Source organism: Mustela nivalis, assembly GCF_964662115.1.
Source record: "Mustela nivalis genome assembly, chromosome: 1".
Lineage (NCBI taxonomy): Eukaryota > Metazoa > Chordata > Mammalia > Carnivora > Mustelidae > Mustela > Mustela nivalis.
In genome coordinates this window covers 65,032,072-65,050,887 of record NC_139020.1, presented here as the reverse complement: position 1 = coordinate 65,050,887, position 18,816 = coordinate 65,032,072, and the positions used below count along the sequence as shown (strand labels likewise).

Genomic DNA, 18,816 nt, shown 5'->3' with positions numbered 1-18,816 from the left:
AGAGAGAGAGAGATCACAAGTAGGCAGAGAGGCAGGCGGTTGGGGGTGGGGGAAGCAGGCTCCCTGATGAGCAGAGAGCTCAATGCAGGGCTCGATCCCAGGACCCTGAGATCATGACTTGAGCCAAAGGAAAAGGCTTAACCCACTGAGCCACCCAGGTGCCCCATGTTTTCAAGTCTATTTGAACTAAGTTGTACCCAGCTTTCTTTTCACTTTCATTTGCATGATAAACCCTTCTGCATCTCTTCACTTTCAGTCTGCATGTGTCTTTAGGTCTGAAATGAGTCTTTTGTGGGCAGCATATAGGAGTGTTGGTTTCTTATCCATTCTATGATCTTGTGTCTTTTGATTGGATCATTTAGTCCATTTATATTCAAAGTAATTACTGATAGCTAAGTAACAAATAGCAATAAGTACATGTCTTATGGTTGTTTTGTAGTTCTCTGTTCCTTTCTTACTCTTTTCTCTCCTGGTTTGCTGGCTTTCTTTAGTGATATACTTGGATTCCCTTCTCAAATTTTTTGCATATATATTACTGGTTTTTGATTTGTGGTTACTATTAGGTTGATATGTAATGTCGTATGCAAATAGCAGTCTATATTGTTGTTGTTTGCTTAAGTTTGAACCCATTCTAAAAGCACTAAATTTTTATTCCTCTCCTCCACCATGTTTTAGGTATGTGGTGTCATACTTTATTTTACTGGTTTTGTGCTTCCTATTCTTACTCCTGCTTATGGTCTTTCCTTTCCACTCAGAGTCCCCATTAACATTTCATGTAAGGCTGATTTAGTGGTCATGAATTCCTCCAACTTCTGTCTGGAAAAATTTTTCTTCTCTCCTTCTATTCTGAATGATAGCTTTTTTGGATAGAGTATTCTTGGTCACATGTTTCTCTCTTCCAGCACTTTGAATATATCCTGCCACTCCCTTCTGGCTTCCAATGTTTCTGCTAAAAAATCAGCCGTCTTACAGGGTATTTCTTATATGAAACTTTTTTTTTTCTCTTGCTGCTTTAAAAATTCTTTACCACTGCTTTTTGCCATTTTAATTACCATGTGGACCTCCTTGGGTTGATTTTGTTGGAGGTGATTTGTGCCTCCTGAATCTAGATTTCTGTTTCCCTCTCCAGATTTAGGAAATTTTCAGCTATTATTTCTTCAAATAAAATTTTCTCTCCCTACCCTTTTCTCTGTCCTCTCTTTCTTGAATCTCTACAATGCAAGTGTTATTACACTTGATGGTGTGGTTGAGTTTCCTTAATTTATTTTCATTTTTATTATTCTTTTTTACCTTTCAGCTTGATTACTTTCCATTACTCTATCCTCCAAATCACTGATGTGTTATGCTTCCTCTCATGTACTATTTTTTTCCCTCCAGTATTTTTGCGTTTTCTCTCTTTGTTGTGTATCTGAGTCCTTCACTCTTTTCTCCATTCCAATGAATATGTTTATGACCATTACTTTAAATTCCCTATTAAGCATATTGCTTATCTCCATTTCATTTAGCTTTCTCATGATTTTGTCCTGTCCTTTCATTTGGGACATATTCCTCTGTCTCCTCCTTTTTCTGTGTCTGTTTCTATGTGTTATGAAAGTCAGCTACATCTCCTCTTGAAAGTCGTGGACATATAAAGTGGTGGTCCTATAGTGCCCTGCATTAAACTTTCCCGTGTTCACCAGATTCTGGAATTTCAGGGATGTCTCCTATGCATGTTGTGTATGCCCTACTGTTGTGACTGAGTTGTTTTTGCCTTCAGTCTAGTCATCTTCAAAGGCTCTCTGCTTGTTGTAGGCAGGGTTTGGTCCCTATGATGTCTGGGGTTCACCATGGGCTTGATTTGGGTCAGCCCTATGTTCGCCAGAGCTATGGTCACACTGAACTATAGGGCATTCTTTCTGTGTTGACCCCTGGGAGGCTTTCACTGGTGGGTGAGGCACGCAGTCAGACCAAATGTCTGCCATTTGCTGGATTCACATCTGACTGATGTGTGTGTGGTTATCTTCCTCTCTCCCTGGGGCAGGAGTCACTTTGGAGTGGTGCTGGTCCATTGAGCTGCTTGCATGATGCCAGGTTTGTGACACAGCTTTAGTGGAACTCCTGCCTAGTGGAGTGCTTGGGATTCCCAGAAGAACCTGGGAATGGAGTATATTGTTAGCAAGCTAAGTAGAGTATGCACTTTGCTGGTCCTTGTAGGTATCCATTTATCTAGGCTGGGGTTGAGGGAGATAAATGGCTCCTGACAGCACTTTTGGTTTTGGAGAAGTTTCTTAAAGATCCCTGCCCCTCCAGCACATGTTCTGTGATTAGTAAGTCTTCTCATAGACTTAAACTGCTGCTTCCATGCTGTATCCTAGTAGAGCTGTTTGTTATGCTGTCTCTTTAAGGATGGGGACTGCTTCCTATTGCCTTCTGGCTCTCTAGAGCCAAGCCACTGTTACAAAGTACCAGATGTTGAGCCCTGCTGATTGTAAAACTTGTGAAGTTAAGCCCCTGTGGTTTTCAAAACCAGATGTTATAGGGATTCATCTTCCCTGTGCAGGTGGCCCTTGCCTGGGGTGGTGTCTCGTGTAGGATCTGCTGTTTTCCTTTCTCTATGCTTGCAGTGTCCCTTCTATGGACAGCATCATGGGTCAGTTTGATTTCTGACCTGTCTATGCACTTCCTACCATTTTTGATGTGATCTCTTCTCTACGTTTAGATGTTGAGAGTGTGTTCTGTCAGTTTTCAGATTGTTTTCTGGGTTGCTTACACTGATATGTGTGTCATCTATGTGTAACTGTGGGACAAGGTCAGCTTAGGATCTTCCTACTTGGCCATCTTCCTTGGAAGTTATTTCACTTCTTGCTTCTGGTTGCACCCCTTTGTCTCTGCTAACCTATCACCAATAGGCTGAAAGCTCCAAAGAAGTATTCTGTGGGGACTGGGGGGTTAGGCAGAGGGAGAGGGAAAATCTCAAGCAGACTCCACGTGGAGCATGGAGCCAGATGTGGGGCTTGATCCCAAGACCCTGAGATCATGACCTGAGCCAAAATCAAGAATCAGATGCTTTACTGACTGAGTCACCCAGGTGCCCCAAGAACATTTTTTAAGACAATATTTTTCTTTCTCTATTAACTAAAAGCATCCATCTTCAAGACATGCCACTTTTGACAAATGAAGATATTTATACTTAGATACAGTCCTGGCAGAAACTAAGTTATCTGGGGCACAGGCAGAGCAGCAGAATAGATTTAAACCCTTTAAGCATCTCAGCTTTCCAACACCCACCCTGTATGTGTTCCACCTCCAAAAGGCTAGCGCACTCTGAAAATCCTGCATATTGTGAACATTTGCCTTAAACCAAATTCTTTTTTTTTTTTTTTTTTTACCAAATTCTTAAAGAAGGTTTTGCTTGTGATACTCCGTCACACTTACTAGAACTGCATTACATCTATACTAGACTGATTGTACTCTGGAATCAGAGAGCATGAAGAGAACTTGACAAGCTCTGAAATAAAAACTCAGTGATTCTCCTTCAGAAATTTCTTTATACTTCTGCTCAATTTTAAATCTCAGGGATATTGAAAATAATTTATATCTTTTAAAGGAAATCACAAAGTGAAGCATTACATTGGCTTACCTTTTTCTTTGACATAGTCCTTTTGCACTTCTGGGATCAGGAAACTATAAACCAACTCAGCAACAATCTCCTCTGACTGAAGCTGAGTTCGACTAAAAAATAAAAAACAAATTAAACTATTTCCTTTGTTGCCTCACTTGAGCTTCTGATTTCTACTTAAGTTCTCCTTATGCGAAGGACTCCACTGCTCAAATCCCACCACTGCCTTTTCCTTGATTAAGTTGTCTGAAATATTATTCTGCCAGAGGGCTTGGTTGATTTCATGCAAATTCAGGTTTGATCCTGTCCTTTAGTTAACCTGCCTGCCAGGAAAGAAATGTTAGAAATATAACTTATACAAGAAGCCAAAACCTTTGGGGTGAAGTCATACTGCACATACTTATTCACATTGCTTTCATGCTTTGTGGTATTGTAAAAGTACATGTTAGTGATCCAGACTGCAGAGGATCACTGAAAATCTGACTCCCCGTGCTCCTGCCATACAAAGGTTTAGGCACATTGACTTCTAAGGAATTATGCAATTAAAACAATGGACAATGGGGCACCTGGGTGGCTCAGTGGATTAAGCCGCCCCTTCAGCTCAGGTCATGATCTCAGGGTCCTGGGATAGAGCCCCACATCGGGCTTTTTGCTCGGCGGGGAGCTGCTTCCCCCCCCTCCCTGCCTGACTCTCTGCCTACTTGTGATCTCTCTCTCTGTCAAATAAATAAATAAAATCTTTAAAAACAAAAAAACAATGGACACTGAAGCGGGAGATATAAACTTGTTTCTCCTTAAAGGTAAAATCTTAAGCTCTTGAAAAATACATATCGGTAACAGTAAATGGACTGCCCATCCTGCCCTCTGGTGTCTTGGTACAAACCGGCTCTCCATTTCATAAGCAATGTCATTGATTTCCTTAGCCATCTTCTCAATTTCTGCCCTGGCTTGTTCTTCTGCAGTGTTCTCTTCAGTGTTCAGTATTATGTCTTCCAGATAGGAAGTTACAGTACTTTGGTGAACTTTAATTACCTGCAAAAAATAAAAATACCTCCTTACTAAGACTAGGAATACTACTGTAAACAAGACCCAAAAAATGAACAAACATTGGCTAATGTCTTTTAAGCACATCTATTTCGTTCTTTAAGTCAATAGTTCCCTCATTGATCATTCCTTTTTTCCCCCGTCTGGTCAGTCTGTTTCAAGCAAGCCCACCTACCCACCCAGTCCGGGCAGGCCCTATCCATCTAGCCCACTTTATGAGGCTTACTTAGGGTGGGCAATACAACACTGCAGAAGGACCATGGGCCTCAGTCAATAACCCTGTTTTGGATCCTGGCTTTGTTCTTTCCAGTGATGTGACTTGGTCAAACTACCCAACTGTAGCAGAGATTAAGAGTTTATTTCCCAATGTCCTTTCTTTCCTTTCTCTTATATAACAGAGCCCCTGAGTTTTAGTTGTGTCAACAGGTGTCTAAAGACTACATTTCCTAGTAACCATAGTTCTGGTTGAGGGAATATACGCAGAAGTCATCCGTGTACTTTCTTAAAAGGATTCTTTTTTTTTTTTTTTTTTTTTTTAAGAGAGAGAGAGAGAACACAACCAAGTCAGGGAGAGAGAGAATCTTAAGCAGGCTCGACCCAGTGTGTAGCCTGAGGCAGGACTCATTCTCGGTACCCTGAGATCGTGACCTGAGTAGAATCGAGAATCGGACACTTAACTGAGCCACCCAGGTCCCCCTAGGAAAGATTCTTAAAGGGAGTAACCTAGCTTTTTTGTTTTTCTCTTTTCACGTCTCACATCATGGGGACATAATCCTGGAGCACCAGAAGTCATCTTAAACTGCCATGAGGGCCATGCCTTAAGGACAAAAAAGTAGAAAGCTAGAAGGATCCTGAGTCTCTGATGAATTTTTGAACTATCATACCCTGGACTGTTGCTTTTTTAAGCTTTCTGAAATTGTGAAGTAGAACACACATTTTAAAAAATGCACAGTGACAGATGTCCTGTGCACTGAATTAGGGTAAAGCCAGTACCCATGTAGCCACTGCTAGAATTCTAGAAGTCCGCTATGGGTTTTTCTTGACCACAGACCCTTCCCACTGTCATGACTTTATGGTAAACATTCTCTTTTCTTTACAGTTTTCCTCCCTAAGTATGCAAACATAAATAGCTAGAATATGGATTATAGGCTGTTACACATTGTAGATGATCTGCCACCCCAGTTAAAAGGCTGAACATGACAATATGTAACTCAAAAATTCTTACGCTGTATAGAGGGAGAGCAATCTCTTTGGCTTAAAAAAAAAAAAAAAAACTTGAAGCACACACACAAAACAAATACTATTCAAGAATCAATCCTAATTCCGTAAGAATTGGGTAAATCGGGGCGCCTGGGTGGCTCAGTCATTAAGTGTCTGCTTTCAGCTTAGGTCATGATCCCAGGGTCCTGGGAACAAGCCCAGCATCGGGCTCCCTGCTTGATGGGAAGCCTGCCTTCTCCCTCTCCCACTTCCTCTGCTTGTGTTCCCTCTCTTGCTGTGTCTCTGTCAAATAAATAAATCCTTAAAAAAAAAAAAAAAAAAGGAAAGAATTGGGTAAATCCTGAAAATCTCAAATCAAGTAAGAAGATCTCAAATGGACGCCCTTTTTTTTTTTTTTTTTGAACTGAGTATCCACACATACAATTCAGACAGCCCTCTTGGAAAAGTTTAAGATCCAGGTGGGTTCTATCTCTCTTTCCCATGTGGCCCACATTTGGACCAGGGGAAACTCTCACACAGCCTTTGCCTTGACATATTCTGGGTATGCTAGCCACCCATAGAGCCTCTTCTATCCCTGGGCAGCCAGCTGGCCCAGCTTCCCTCTTCTCCATGCCCAGGGCGTCAGACGCCCTAACTGAAAGAGTATGTATCAAGCTAGCCAATGACTGCAGTAAAAGAAATCAACCTCTGGGTGTGTTTTGGTGTGTGTTGGGGGGTGGGAGTGGGGTAGGAGGTGTAACGGGTAGTCACAGCACAGTTCTCTCTAAAGGAATCTTCTTCATAAATCCCCTTCAATTTTAACACTTGAGCTTTTATATTCTTGATGAGGGTGAGTGCTTTGAGATATTATTAGCTCCTTGGACTTCCTCTGAATTTACATCTTGTTCACTTTGGAATTTCACACTCATTAGGTCTTGGTCAGAATTCTAAATTACCAACCTGGTGCTCTAGTTTATATCTTTAGCCAAAACCTCTCTTCTAAATTCCATCTTAGCTATCCACCACTGAAATGCCACCTCCACTAGAATGTCTCAAGCCTAATAAAAATCAAATTCCTGATTCTACCCCTGCCCTTAAATTAATTCCATGCTCCGCTTTCCTACATCAAAAAACGGTACTATCATCTTCCAGTTGATTAGGCCAGAAACCGGACAGTTTCTTTGACTTCTTCCTGTTTCTCACTGGCTTTAACTACTTCCACGGCCTCCTTCCTGATCTCCTGGTTTCCACTCTGCACTCCTTCCAACCTGTTCTCCACACAGCAAAAAGAGTAACCTGTTTAAAATGTGCCACTGGGCCCCATCTGTTTGCTTCATGAAACGTACTATATTTTCTCATCCTACACATATTTGCATGTTACATAGTACTTAAGCTCCAGGAGAAAGGGGACCAAGTCTGGTTTCTTCCCTCCAAAGTATCTCACAGTGCCTAGCACATCATAGGAACATAATACATATTTGTAGAACACAATGAGAAACAAAAAACAAGTGCCATTTCGTATCATGAGTATCCTCTGGTTTGATTCGGCTCCTCAGCCATCCAGCTGCGCCCCCCACTTGCCTCCTTAAATATCTGGTCCTCCTCCCTCAGGCGCCTTTGCTCGACTTGGCGCCGACCACTCTCTTCAGCTTCTCGCATCCTCCGCTGCCGCTCGGCCAGCATGGCAAAAGCATGGATCCTCCGCTCTTCCTGTAGTCTCACCAGCTCTTTGGACAGGAAGTCAAACATGTCTGCCAGCGCCCTTCCTTCCAGTCCAGCCAAATGGTTTTCGACCAGTGAGACCTTAAAAACAATAGTAAAATTTTAAGGATACAAATTCTACTAAGCATGCGAATGTGTATGGAGGGAGGCTGGATTACCCAGAACTCCTGACAGTCCCTTCATTTTCAGAATACACTTAGTGTTTATTAGGAGTATTATCACTAGGTTGGCATCACCCCAACGATTCTTTTCTTTTTAAATATTTATTTATTTATTTGACACAGAGAGAGGTCACAAGTAGGCAGAGGCAGGCAGAGAGAGAAAGGGAAGCAGGCTCCCTGCTGAGCAGAGAGTCCGATGCTGGACTCGATCCCAGTACCCCGAAATCATGACCTGAGCTAAAGGCAAAGGCTTAATCCACTGAGCTACCCAGGCAGCCCGGCCCCAAGGATTCTTACTAAGAAAACTTATAATCAAACTGAGACATGAGAAAGTGGATTGCTTAGTCAGTCACTGACAGATTACAGTCCTCAAATTATGAGGGGGATTTAGCAAAACATTAGTTAATACCCACATAAAATTTTTTTTTTCATTTTTTCCAGAAGGAAAAGTACTTCTATCTTCCCAGATATGAAGGGAAATGTCAAGGTTTTTTAAAAAAAAATTTTTGGAGTTCAATAAAATAGAACCTTCTAGAAATTCACTCATGATACCTTTTAATTTTTTAACGCTTGGTCCTTTGACACAAGTTTGGGGGATTCTAAGGTCTTGAATAACATGAAAGTAGAAACTGTGGTACCATATTCTTTTAAATAACTTCAAAGTCATTAAGAACTATCTTTGAAACAGAGCAAGAAAAAGCCTACAGGTCTATGTAATCATTGAGGTAAAGCTGGGGCCTGGAGTTCTCTGGCAGGAATAAGCCACAGTATCTATTTATGGATCTGTCTGTCCTGGCTTTGATAGAGAGAATGAAAGTGTTTAGGAAGATTGAATCCTTTGCAACTTCATCCCGTTCCTTTTCCTATCCTCCAGTTTAAGGGAAAGGGCTCATCTCCCAGTCATACACTCCCTCAGTCTTGACAGTTCTTCTGTGCTGTGCTCTTCTCTGGTTTGTCTCTGAAGGGAGGAAACCCACATAGGTCTCAAAGAGGATGAGGCTGTGGGAGACTGCCATTCAAGCGCCAGCACCCTCCCTCACCTCCACCCAGCCCGCACATACTTTCTAACCACAAAGTTCAGCTTTACTTATATGACAGGAGGAGGTGGAAAGAAAGGGCCGTACTAAGAGTGCCTTACTGCTCCTTACATTTATCAACAGTGGTCATTCAGCCCAGAGACCACAAACAGATTCTCTCCTTGTCTCAGGATCACAAGCTCCCTCCGTTATGGGGCAGATGCAACCTTTAAAATCCCAAGTGGCTACCTGTTCGTGTCCAGCCTTCTCCTTCAGCAGGAAATTTGAGTATGCTAAGGTAGTACAATCTAATTTGAAAATTAAGTAAAAATCTTTAGGAAGGTGATTTTGCTGTGATCATATCACGCAATGCATTACATAATTGGGAATTGTGCATTTTCTGTACTATGCCCCGAAGAAAATACAAGAGGAGAATAGGAGAGGATCAGCTGGAGGTAGATGTGAGCTGCCCCTTCCCTCAGACTCCTGCATATCAGTGGTGTATCTAGGTACAGCAGAAGGTAAGCAGGGCAAGTCCTTTGTTAGGGGACAGCTCTTTCTGTTAACGACTCATTCAGCTCTTAGCTGAGATGGTATCAGTCAAGTGTTTACCTATGAACTGGGACACATGAGTTAAACAGCCTGGGCTGGGGGTGCCTGGGTGGCTCAGTGGGTTAAAGCCCCTGCCTTCGGCTCAGGTCATAATCTCAGGGTCCTGGGATTGAGCCCCACATCGGGCTCTCTGCTCAGTGGGGAGACTGCTTCCTCCTCTCTCTCTGCCTGCCTCTCTGCTTGCTTGTGATCTCTGTCTGTCAAATAAATAAATAAAATCAAAAAAAAAAAAAAAAAGAAAAAGAAAAAAAATAAAGTCTGGGCGGCTTAGGTGCACCTGCTGAAGTCTATAATCAGAAACTCTGAAGGGCCAAGGAGGGCATTTTTCCATCCAGTTCTTGGGTCCTGGTATTTCTAGGCCATTCTGTTCCCATCGGAACAGTAGTGCAGCCTTGTCTCTGTCATTTTGAGGGCTCTGAGACCTCCAGATTCAGAAACTCTCGTGTCCACATTCCATTCTTCTTTCTCTGTCCCTCTGTTGGGTCTCACAGTCTGTGGCTTTCTTCCTCCCTTCTCTACACCATCAACCCCAAACTCAGAGAGTATCTACAAGCCTGGTGTCATGGGAAAGACGTAACACATTCATTCTCAAGCTGCCTACCATTTATGCCCAGTCCCACATGGCACAAGTGTTGTGTACACTACTAAGGGTGGGTCATATTAACTCCACTATTAGCTTTCTTATAACACAAGACTCTGCAAACGGTTTCTTTTTCACGCTGATTTAGAGATAAGTGGGAGAGATAGTAAAAGTATGTCTATTCTGTAGTCAGAAATATTGAAAACTGTATACATGGACAAATGCCATAGGAAAACATTTACAACTTTTGGGGAAGAGCTGCAATTAGCAGCTGTTGTCAGGTGACACTGATGAAAATCACAGGATACCAAATACCATGAGATAACAACATATTTTAGATGTGGTTTAATCAGCATACACTATGAACAGCTCCAAAACTCATAAACAAGTGCTGCTTTTTATAATAAATCTTATGTCTGGGGGCGCCTGGGTGGCTCAGTGGGTTAAGCCGCTGCCTTCGGCTCAGGTCATGATCTCAGGGTTCTGGGATCGAGTTCCGCATCGGGCAGGTGACACTGATGAAAATCACAGGATACCAAATACCATGAGATAACAACATATTTTAGATGTGGTTTAACCAACATACACTATGAACAGCTCCAAAACTCATAAACAAGTGCTGCTTTTTATAATAAATCTTATGTCTGGGGGCGCCTGGGTGGCTCAGTGGGTTAAGCCGCTGCCTTCGGCTCAGGTCATGATCTCAGGGTCCTGGGATCGAGTCCCGCATCGGGCTCTCTGTTCAGCAGGGAGCCTGCTTCCCTCTCTCTCTCTCTGCCTGCCTCTCCATCTGCTTGTGATTTCTCTCTGTCAAATAAATAAATAAAAAATCTTTAAATAAATAAATAAATCTTATGTCTTTTTTTTTTCTGCCTTTACTACTTTTCATTCTGTTGAGCCCCCATTCTACTGAGTACAATAACCAAATATTTAAGAAAATTGGAAGGGAGAGCCTTTTTAAAATGTGGTGGTTTTTTTTTTTTTCTTTTGCAAATAAAATAAGACCACATCCAGTTCAGCAAGGGCACATCCCATTCCAATTCTGGACTGCTGCTGCAGGCTGTTATTTAAAACACAACTATGATAGAGTGATGGGGTTGGGGTGGTTCTTTTTTGTCATTTCATTTACTGTTGTGGTAACGCCACCGGCTCAATAATAAAAATCTGGGGAAATGACATAACAAGAAAGAAAAGGAAAGAACCTTGTGCTCATGCAAGTTCCTCTGCCGCTGCAAGGCCAGCGTCACTTGCTTCTCGGCTTTCTTCAGCAGCCTGTCGTCCTCTTGTAGTGCGTGGCTGGTACGCAGCTCCTGGATCAACTCCAGCCGCTTTTCCTTCCCTTCAAACATCTGTATCAAATCAAATCAAATCAAATCAAATCAAATAAAAAAAGAGACTTGTAAGTTAGCATCCCCTGTGCGGGACCCTAAGGCTCCTGCAGTGACTGGTGAGGGACTGGTGAACGGTGGGTTCGGTTCTGCCTTCGCAGAGCAGGGGTGTTCCACAGGGCTTAGAGCTCTGCATTCTTTTCTACACCTCCAGCTGCTCAGGTCGAATAAGAGCTTACTTAGCAGTTGTTTACTCAGTTTCTCAAAATACCTCTCAAAGATAAAGTGGTTTCTATAGTGTCATATTAAGAAACCAGACCCTCCCCTTCATTTTCTGTTCTCCTTCCCAAAGATGCCTGAGGATGCTCTTTTTCATAGCCATGCTTTCTTTTCCAAGAGATCTTTTTGTTGGTGCTTTGTATCAGTCCGTTTTAAAATTGAAGTGTGCTTGCACAAATAATGTGGTGAAGGCTTTACAGTCAGGAAGACCAGAGTTGAATTTGCTAGTAGTTAATATAATCTCAGACTCACAACACTTGCCTATAAAATGGGGTAACTGATAGAAAAAACTGAGATGATAAATGTAAAGCAAAGAATATATAATGTGAGCTTATAGTATGGGTTCAAAACTGTAGTTAGCATTACTTAGCTATTTATTATTCAGGTAGTGCTAGCTATATACAAACTCAAATAATTGTGACATTGTGGAAAATTAGGGAATCCATTTAGTCTATGATGCCTTAATAGTCAAAATTCAGAAGCACCTGGCTGGCTCAGTTGATAGAGCATGCAACGCTTGATCTTGGGGGGTAGGGGTCATGAGTTCAAGCTCCATGTTGGGTGTCGAGATTACTTAACTAAATAAACTTTTTATAAAATAAGTCGAAATTCAGGTAAGAAAATTGTTGGATTTAGTGATTCTAAGGAAGATACTAATTTCACTTTGCCTCGGTGACAACTGTGACAAACAGCAGGCAGGTCCTTTCTCTCCCTGACCCTATGCCACCCACTTGGACAAACTCTGACAGTAGAAGGGAATGGGTAGGTAATTCAGGAGCACACAGTTCCATCAGACAGCAGGGTGTAAGAGGGAATTCACCCCAAGGAACCGAGTATATACACCTTCTATAAATCTATTCTCAAAGAAGAAGCACAGGACCAGTGGTTGGACTATACATACCATGTTCTGAACGGCTCTTCCCCGGAGTAACTTTTGAAGGTAGATCACAGCCATCTCTATATCTTCTTCTTCCTAAAAGAACAAAGTGAGAACCAAGCAGGCTGAAAAGAGTAGCGGTCAGCATCAAATATTTTTTTGAAGACTTAGATCAAGCAAAAGAGACTGTGCTAGATGCCAGAAGGATTTGAAGAGAAATAAATAAGGCCTACACTCATTGAACATATAGTATTTTAAATGTTACTTCCTGTATTGTTAAAATTATTTTTTATCATAAGACATCATTAAAAAATCATATCAAAAGCAAAAAACTCACTCTATCCCTACAAATTAAGTCATTTTCATTTTCCTATACTCCTTTCTAGCAAAATCTTTCTTGAAGCAGCAAGTATTGCTTATAACATCCCTTTTGTAATAGTTTTTTCATGTTTGTTCATGAGTAGACAAGGAATACAACTAGTCTATGTTGGAGTCTAGAGTAAGGTACTTCTCTCAAGAATTTAGAAAAGCTGGTAAAAACACAATGGACAAGAATAGCCATCTACAAAAATCACCTTAGGTAACTATATACCAAAAGCAGAAAGCAGAGCCTGCAAATTGACTTAAAGTGCCCCTGAATGCAAGAGAAAGCAACAGAAATCAACAGCATGAACACATGCGAAAGACAATGTGAACCACAGGGAGTGACTGGCACAAAGCCTAGAAAGGGGAACTCCAGAAGCATATCCCGGGCAGTCAGTGGGAGTACTGGAGCAGGGTCTCCACACAGGTGACCCTTCAGAAGCACTAATGAGACCTCCTGCCAATGTTTCTCCCTCTGACAACACACAACGACCTTCTGGCATCTTGTGAGAACTGCCTATACTGGTAGATAGTGGGCTGAGGAAAAGGACTGCTAAGAAGAATATCCTCCTCTACAAGGGAGGCAGTAATCCTTCTGTCAAGCAATACATCTGTACTGTGGCATCTCTAGCACTTTCTTGTGGGGGTGCGGAAGCTGCTGAGTCCAAGTCAGTCCTAAATCCTGACTGACTCTGGTACCTTGCCCAAACTAAGTTTGGAGACCTATGAAGGTGAAGTGTGACCTTGGTCAGGGTGAACTCTTGGAGCCAGTCCCACCTCAGAAGCTGGCCTGTCCTCGTGACATTGCTGGTATTTCCCTCCTTTCTGACTCCAGCTCATAGCCACCTTCCCATGGGCAAGGTGGTTATGGTAACTGATCATCATTTCATCTTTTTTTATTTGACACACATGAGGATTACCTTCTGATGCCCATTTTTCTTAGGAAGATTTCATTTTGCTTATTCGTAATGGTCTGATGTTTGAAGCATAAGAAGAAAAGCCATAAGTCAGATCTTGAAAAGGTAACTCTGTTAAGTTAGGTTTGTTTTTAACCCAAAGTATAAGAATAAACAAACAGCAATACTGAATTTAGCATTTCAAATAAAGTTTCAAACTTACATTGGAACTCATTTCCAAGGTTGGAGTTGGAAGCCGAGGTTGAGGTAGAGCCTTTCTTTGAAGAAAGCGCAAAACTTTCTTTGGTTCAAGAACTCTATTCTTCTTATCCAGTATTGCCTGAAATCAAACACACCAACTAGCGTCATTTCTTACCTTTGTATTTTCTTCCACTACTCAATCTAGGCCACAGATCAAGTATCAATCAGAAATAGTCTTCACTATGGTTATGCTATGACAGTTTGAGAAGGGCCAAAACTGGGAGCTTGTTTGACCCAAGGGATGGTATGATATTCCTAAACATCTGCTAACACTGAATAAACCAAGCACATATTCTAGGTTTATCCATTTTAGTCAAAGATTTGGGGAATTAAAAAAATTTTTTTTGAGATTTTGAAAGGTTTTGTGGTGTGTATGCAAGCAAAACCTCCAAATCCTATTCTTCCATAAGAGCCAATTAGCTATTTCAAGTAAGTACCTGAGTGATAGAAAATTTCCCTGTGCCACAAATGACAGAAATATTTGGTATGTTCTGTTGTTATGGGGGAACTGAGGAACATTAAATGGCAATTGTCTCCTAGTGAAGAAAGGGCTTTCCTTTGACCATGAAGGACTGCACCTCAGTTTTTCTGAAAATGAACTTGTTTTCTTGAGAAACAGTGTGTGCATGTGCTTTGATTTCAACATACATTTTTACTGATTTTACTTTTAGTCACCAGAAGTCCCCCAAATTATATATGACATAAGGTTTTGTTCATTGTTTCTATTTTCAGCCATAGAGGGATACTTGTAACTTAAAAGGATCAAAAAACCTGATCTGTCTTTTAAAAATCATATTTTAGAATGTTTTTCATCATATGATTTTTATATTAGTTTTCCCACAGAAAACAGAGAGAAGTGACAAAATAAGCACTAAGCCAAAACTTGAAATTAATAAAAATATGCAAGTTGAGTAAAATTTGAAACCACACGAAATTATTGTGGTTTTAACAGAACCCTCTGAGTTTCTACAAAATGAAACTGACACCAAATACACAACAGCTCTAATATATAGAGCTCTAATATATAGAATCAACAGAAAGCAGCAGCAGTCAAAAAAATAATAATTTTAAGCTCAGGCATCTCTTGAGTGCGTTGCCTTAAACAGCACCACAAGAAACCATCTTAAAACCAATCATTCATAATATGTTGGTAGGGATCTGGAAAAGCAGGCACTCTCACACACTCAGCAATTAGTACATCATTTATGTAAGAAAATTTATCAGCATCCATCAAAACTATAAATGCAGGCATATTGTGGGTCAGTAATTCATGTCTAGGAATTTTCTTCTAGATATGTTGCTCATACATGTACCAAATTATATGCAAATAAGATCACTCAATATAGTATTTTTTTTATATACAAAAAACTTGGGACAATATAAATATCCATCAAGTGGGGACTGGGTAGACATGGAACATTTATATGATGAAAAATCTGTAAAAAATGATGTAACGCAATATGGGATGATCTCCAACATATATTAAATAATAAAAGCACAGACAGACAGTGTGTATTATGTATTATTTGTGTAAAAAAATTTAAGAAGATACTCATAGGTATTTTTATTTGTTCTTACATATTTCTAAATACACACATATATACATGTGTATATTTCTCTATATAGATATGAATATATTTGTTTGTAAGATATCTCTGGACAGGAAGATATGAAACTAAAAAACACTGGTGGCCTCCAAAGAAGGAACTGCATAGCTGGGAGACAGGGATAGAAGATTTACATTTAATACTTTTGTATAATTTATGAATTTTGAACTATGTGGATATTTTTCCCAGTCAGCAAATAAATTCTAAATATAGGAGAAAAGAAACAAATAATTTAAATTTTGGAAAAAAGGCAATTCATTTTCACAGTTAAGGGAAAAATGTTTGGTCAAGAAGTCTAATGAAAAGTATAATAAAACCAACAAATAAAAGTATATGAGAATCCCTTCAATCTGTCTTATTGTCTAGAAAGGTAAAGCTCTTGGGAGGGGGAATATGAATGAATATGAGAATATCGAGGAAATGTTATTACCAAACAATACATTTTAACATGCTTAAAAGACAAATACATTAGGCAACTGAGTTCAATCCATGATTTTCATAAATAGAAGAAAGTATTCATTGGTACACTCTTTAATTTCCTTTAGGACATAAGTAATTTGACAAGTCTTCAAAAATATATTCTAACCTAAATTACTACCAAGAATAGCCTGAAAATACTGTACTGTGGAAATTATTTTATACTATTCTAGATATTTCTCCTCTATGGTTACTGTGACATAGCTCATGAAGTATTTTTTAAAGCCTTATACCACCTATACCTTTATATTTCTGATACTGGATTCTCAAAATAATGTAACCATAAGACCAAGTAAATACACTATCTGGACATAAATCTAATATTTAGTGACTCTCTTTAATTCAAACCAATATTCCAGACTGACAGACACCATATAATGGCATCTCATCCCAAAGCCAAGAGGACAGATTAAAAACAAGGACTGTAGAAGAATGTGAATCCTCTGACATCAGCTATAACAAACATTAAACACAGCCCAACATCTAGCCAGATTAATATAAATGCCACACTATAGTCTATTTACCTCAGTTACTATTGTTTGATAACAGATGTCAGGCTATCAACAAAAAAATTAAAAGGCATTACAAAGGCAAGGAAAAAAAAATACTCTAAAAAGAGAAGTAACCATCAGAACCAGAGTCAGATATGATATACATGTTGGAATTATCAGACAGAAAATTTAAAATAACAATGATTACTATGTTAAGGGCTCTAATGGAAAAGGAAGATGACAAGCAAGAACAGATAAGTAACGTAAGCAGAGACAGAAACCCAAAGAATCAAAAGGAAAGACTAGAAGTCAAAACACTATAACAGGAATGGAGAATGCTACCAATAGGCTCATTGGTAGAATCAACACAGCTAAAAAAAGATTAAAAAAAAAAAAAGACTCCAGGAACTTGAAGATATGTCAATAAAAACTTCCCAAACTGAAATGCAAGGAAAAACAAAGAAACAGAACAGAACATTTAAGAACTGTGAGACAATATCACAAGGAGTAATATGTGTAAGTGGAATGCCAATTGGAGAAGAAAGAGAGAATGCAGAATAAATATTTGAAATAATAATGGCTGGAAACTTGCCCAAAGTAATAACAAACACCAACCCAGAAATCCGGAAAGCTTAGAAAACATTAAGCAAGACATGTACCTTAACACACACATACACACACAGACACACACACACACACACACACACACACACACACCCCAGGCATATAACATTTAGAGAAAGACAAAGAGAGAAGTCTGAAAGAAGATAGAAAACACACCTTCGTTACTGAGGAATGAAGATTAAAAATTACAGTGGAATTCTAGTCAGAAAACATCTATGCAGGATGCCTGGGTGGCTCAGTCGGTTAAGCATCTGCCTTCAGCTAGGTCATGATTCTGGGGTCCTGGCATCGAGTCCTGCATCAGGCTCCCTGCTCAGTGGGAATCGGCTTCAGCTTCTCCCTGTCCCTCCTCCCTGCCCATGCTCTTGCTCACTCTCTCTCTAATAAATAAACAAAATCTTAAAAAAAAAAAATCCATGCGAGAGTGAAATCTTTGAAGTGTTGGAAAAAAATCCCGCCAACCTAGAATTCACTCAATAAAATAATTATTCAAAACTGAAAAGATCACAATTTTAAACTTACCTGTTTCAAAGGATCCTATCAAAGTAAAAACACATCCCACAGAATGGGAGGAAAATCTGCAAATCACATCTGACAAGGGAATAGTCCTCAGGATATATACAAAACTCCTACAACTCAACAGTAAATAGACATTAAAAGTAATGTCTATTATAAACAATAAAAAGACAACCAATTAAAAAATAAGCAAAGGATCTGAATAGACTTTTCCCCAAAAAAGATATGCAAATGCCCTGGAGTACCTGAGTGGCTCAGTGGGTTAAGCATTTGCCTTTGGCTCAGGTCATGATCCCAAGGTCCTGGGATCAAGCCCTGAATCGGGCTCCGGCTTGGCAGAGAGCCTGCTTCTCCCTCTCCCCTCTGTCCCTCCCCCAGCTTGTGCTTGCTCACTCTCTTACGCTGTCTCTCTCTCTCTCGCAAATAAATAAACAAAATCTTAAAAAAAAAAAAAAAAAGATGTACATATGACCAAAAAGCACATGAAAAAGGTGCTAAAATTCATTAATTATTATGACAAATGCAATTCTAAACCACAATGAGATACCATGCAGGAATCTCATTGGGTGAGCTAGGATGGCTATAATAAAAAAGATGGGCAATAATAAGTGTGGACAAAAATACGGAGAAATCAGAATCCTCATACATTCTTGGTGGGAATGTAAAACAGTGTAGCCACTTTTGAAATATTCTGGGAGTTCTTCAAGAAGTATAAGAGTTACCTGGTGACTCAGGAATTCCATTCCTAGGTATATTGCCAAAAGAACTGAAAAATTTATGTCCACACACAAATTTGTACACATATGTGCAAAGCACCATAGTTTATAATAGATAAAAAGTAGAAACTACTCAAATTTCTATCAACTGAATCAATTGATGAGCAGGTAAACAAAATGTGATATATCCACATAATGGAATATTGTACAGTCATACAAAGCAATAAGGTACCTACCACAACATGGATGAACTTTGAAAACATTGTGCTAAGTGAAAGAAGCTAGACACAAAAGGCCATACATTGTTTGATTTCATTTATATGAAATGTTCAGAATAGGCAAATCCATAAAAAGAAATATGAGTGGTTGCTGGGGGATAGGGAGAAGAAGGCAATTGGGAGTGACTGCCAATGGGTATGGGTTTCTTTTGGGGATAATGAGAATGTTT

The 18,816-nt window shown here is 39.9% G+C and overlaps 1 protein-coding gene across 2 annotated transcripts in view; it reads right to left on the bottom strand.

Moving 5' to 3' along the window:
• Positions 1–18,816, bottom strand: part of CFAP91 (cilia and flagella associated protein 91) — a 99,832-nt gene that overhangs the window by 15,989 nt on the left and 65,027 nt on the right. For both annotated transcript variants that reach the window (XR_014305773.1, XM_082711630.1), the window contains exons 11-16: positions 13,900–14,016; positions 12,442–12,513; positions 11,136–11,282; positions 7,424–7,645; positions 4,482–4,630; positions 3,620–3,711 (exon numbers count right to left, since the gene is read on the bottom strand). Coding sequence is in view for 1 of the 2 variants with exons in the window: in XM_082711630.1 (XP_082567756.1) it covers positions 3,620–3,711; positions 4,482–4,630; positions 7,424–7,645; positions 11,136–11,282; positions 12,442–12,513; positions 13,900–14,016 (799 nt within the window). In the remaining variant the exon portion in view is untranslated. The remainder of the gene's footprint in view (positions 1–3,619; positions 3,712–4,481; positions 4,631–7,423; positions 7,646–11,135; positions 11,283–12,441; positions 12,514–13,899; positions 14,017–18,816) is intronic.